This window comes from Diaphorina citri, unplaced genomic scaffold (genome assembly GCF_000475195.1).
Source record: "Diaphorina citri unplaced genomic scaffold, Diaci psyllid genome assembly version 1.1 scaffold720, whole genome shotgun sequence".
Lineage (NCBI taxonomy): Eukaryota > Metazoa > Arthropoda > Insecta > Hemiptera > Psyllidae > Diaphorina > Diaphorina citri.
This window is the reverse complement of record NW_007378153.1, coordinates 106,007-108,963: the sequence shown is the minus strand read 5'-3', so window position 1 is coordinate 108,963 and position 2,957 is coordinate 106,007. Positions and strand designations below refer to the sequence as shown.

Genomic DNA, 2,957 nt, shown 5'->3' with positions numbered 1-2,957 from the left:
CATCGCATGCATACATACATGCATGATGTCCAAATTTACCCTTTTTCATCTTTCAACACTTTTTTTTATAGAGTTCTTGCCCAACAGCAGCATCCTCCTTTACTTTAAACACATACGATAGGCCATACCAGGTTCCTGCGCTGACATGTGTTAAAAACCATTTTTAGCCTATTAGTGGGTAGGTCTATAAAAATTGGATTCATTAAACAACGAATTGGGAGTAGAAGCACCTTTAACACAACTTTTCCAACACTTGTTTTATAGAAGTTCTTTGCCAAAACAGCATTTCGCTACCTTTAAACCATACGATAGGGCCATAACCAGGTTCCTGCAGCTGACATTGTTAAACCATTTTTAGCCTTATCAGTCCCCCCAGTGGGTAGGACTATAAGTGGTTTCAGTAACAACGAATTGGGAATAAAGCATTTTTGCCAATCTCTGTAGTTTTGTAAAACCAGTAAGCCTACACTTTATAAGATTAGTTACACTAAAAAAGTGCGGCTTTGGCTTACCACGATGAAAATCATGACAGACTGAAATGCCGAACTCTCCCTCCTTCAACGCCCCAAAGCTATGAAGGGACACAGCTGTTTAAAGGGAAATAAGGCACTTGGCATGGTATCGGGTCACGGGAGCAGGAGGGTGGAGTGTGTTGGAGCGAGCGAAGAGAGGGGCGGGCGCGAGCCGTTACCACGAATGAAAATCGGAGAGAACTGACAGTGTCCCACCTTCTCACCGCCCAAGCTATGAGGGGGGCCACAGTTGTTTAAAGGGAAAATAAAACACTGGTTAATTTTTATTTTCCCTTTAAACAACTGTGGGCCCCCCTCATAGCTGGCGTTGAAGAGTTGACATTCCAGTCTCTCACGATTTTCATCGTGGTAAGCAAGCGATTTTTCAGTCGTACCCTAATTGATAAGTGAACGAATAAACATTGCCCAAGTGCCTTATTTTCCCTTTAAACAGCTTCGTGTCCCTTCATAGCTTCGGGCGTTGAGCAGAACACTCTCTACACCGTACGTACGTACGTTACGTACAGACCATGGGCTAAAAACCACTTTTTTGGAATCAGGGGACCCCAAAACGGATATTTCCACCCATTTCCCGATTTTGAAAATTTGGACCGATTGCAATACTTTCTCATTACCTTGTATAGGTTCCCTATACGTAAAGGTAATAGAAAGTAAAAAGAAAATGGGTGAGACAAAATGGAAATTAATATCACTAGCAATGGTTTAAATCGAGCCCAATAGACTTGATTTTATCTACTTAATGAAAAAAATATTGAGTTTATCTACTTATTCGTAACGTACAAAAGGTCACTCTATCTGTTTAGCAGGATTCGTTACTATTGGAGTCCTGTGGTTTTCAATCTCAATTCTAGTCACTATCGAAAAGACCATTTTCATCATAACTAAGTGAACTGCAAATTCCAAGCACAGAACCAAAAGTACCTACTTTGAGAATTGAACCAGAAACCGGAACCTTTGAAAAGCACTCTTAAGGCTGGTCACTCACTATCAGGTAGACCCGACAGGTACGCAGGTCCGCCTGTCAGGTCTACCTGATGCCTGATGAGCACACAGACTCAGGGAGACCTAACAGGCGGACCTGTTCAGATGTCGGGTCTACTTAATATTAAGTGGCCGGCCTTAAGTGGGGTTCCGATTTCTAGTTCAATTTTCAAGAATTGAACAACTTAAGAAAACAAATACTCACTGATAAGCGATCGGCAAGTGAGGGACAGGGCACTGGGGAACGTTATCACGCCGAGGAGTATCGCCTTCTTCAGGGTGTTCAGATTTTCGCCCGGGAACGGCATCTGGGCCGTCACCATGAAGTATATGAGAACGCCCAAAGCCCAAACGTCGACTTTACACCCGACGTAACTCTCGTCTCGGAATAGTTCCGGAGCCGCGTAGGGCGGCGAACCGCAGAACGTGCGAAGTCGCTCTTGAGGACCTGAAAGAAAAGTCGAAAACGTGGAGCGGATGCGAGTACTCACAGAAAACCAAACAAACGGGCTTAATGAAGGCACATTTAGTTGGTTACGACTTTAAGAGTTCAAAATGTTATAAAGTTAATTACTCTTATGGAGTATTATATTTTACATCATGGAATAGATGTCCATATTAAAACAAATACAAAAATAATGGTAATCAGAGATGGATCATGTCGTTCCATAATCCATACACTAGTATAAGTTAGTCCTTAGCAATTTTATTTTTATTGTTATACAAAATACATTATTATATTTGTTCCGCAGTCTAACCTTTTTACTTCTAAAAAGCCAAACTTTAAAGTAGTTTTAAATCTGTGTTGGTAAAGCTCTTCAAATCCATAATACTTTGTTTGTCCTAGTCTCATATGGATCAATGTGTCCATATCTGTTTGATATGTATTACGTTAGTAGCTCAACTCTTCCCAATTTTTGAAATTAAAGCAACACAAATTTATATTCAAAATACAAGTGAAAAGGGAGTGTGAGATCTATACAAAGAACTTAACAAATAAACAGAAAAAAATCGCAAAAATCGAAGAGTAAGATACAGAATAGCAAGCTAGTCACTTTCTGGTCTAGAGCCTCTCATATAGTAGCGAGTGAACGTAGGCACAGCCTCTGCCGCACATCGTGAACATAAAAGTAAGATGGATCTTATGGATTAAGAAGAACGACTTTACTAACAACTTAATCGTTATTGACTAAACACGACGACCCCCTGAAATTTGCTCGCTGGGTCTATTAAACCGGACTTTTGAAGGGAACGATCTCTCTTCATCGTTTCCAACTCAACACTTCCGTAGGTGAGCTTTTAAAAACATCGGTTTTGCGTTTACAGTCGAGTTTCCGTCAGTGGCTTACGGATCCCGACTAACTCCTCTGACTACTTTTTGCGGGCTGGGCAGATTTGTGCCCTTTTTCTGCTTCTTTTTTATAATTTAATAACTAACCGTTG

General features: G+C 40.9%; 1 protein-coding gene across 1 annotated transcript in view; it reads right to left on the bottom strand.

Moving 5' to 3' along the window:
* Nucleotides 1–2,957, bottom strand: part of LOC103511488 (serine/threonine-protein kinase NIM1-like) — a 6,926-nt gene that overhangs the window by 2,357 nt on the left and 1,612 nt on the right. The window contains exon 3 of the mRNA XM_008476211.1: nt 1,720–1,962. Coding sequence (XP_008474433.1) covers nt 1,720–1,962 — 243 coding nt within the window. The remainder of the gene's footprint in view (nt 1–1,719; nt 1,963–2,957) is intronic.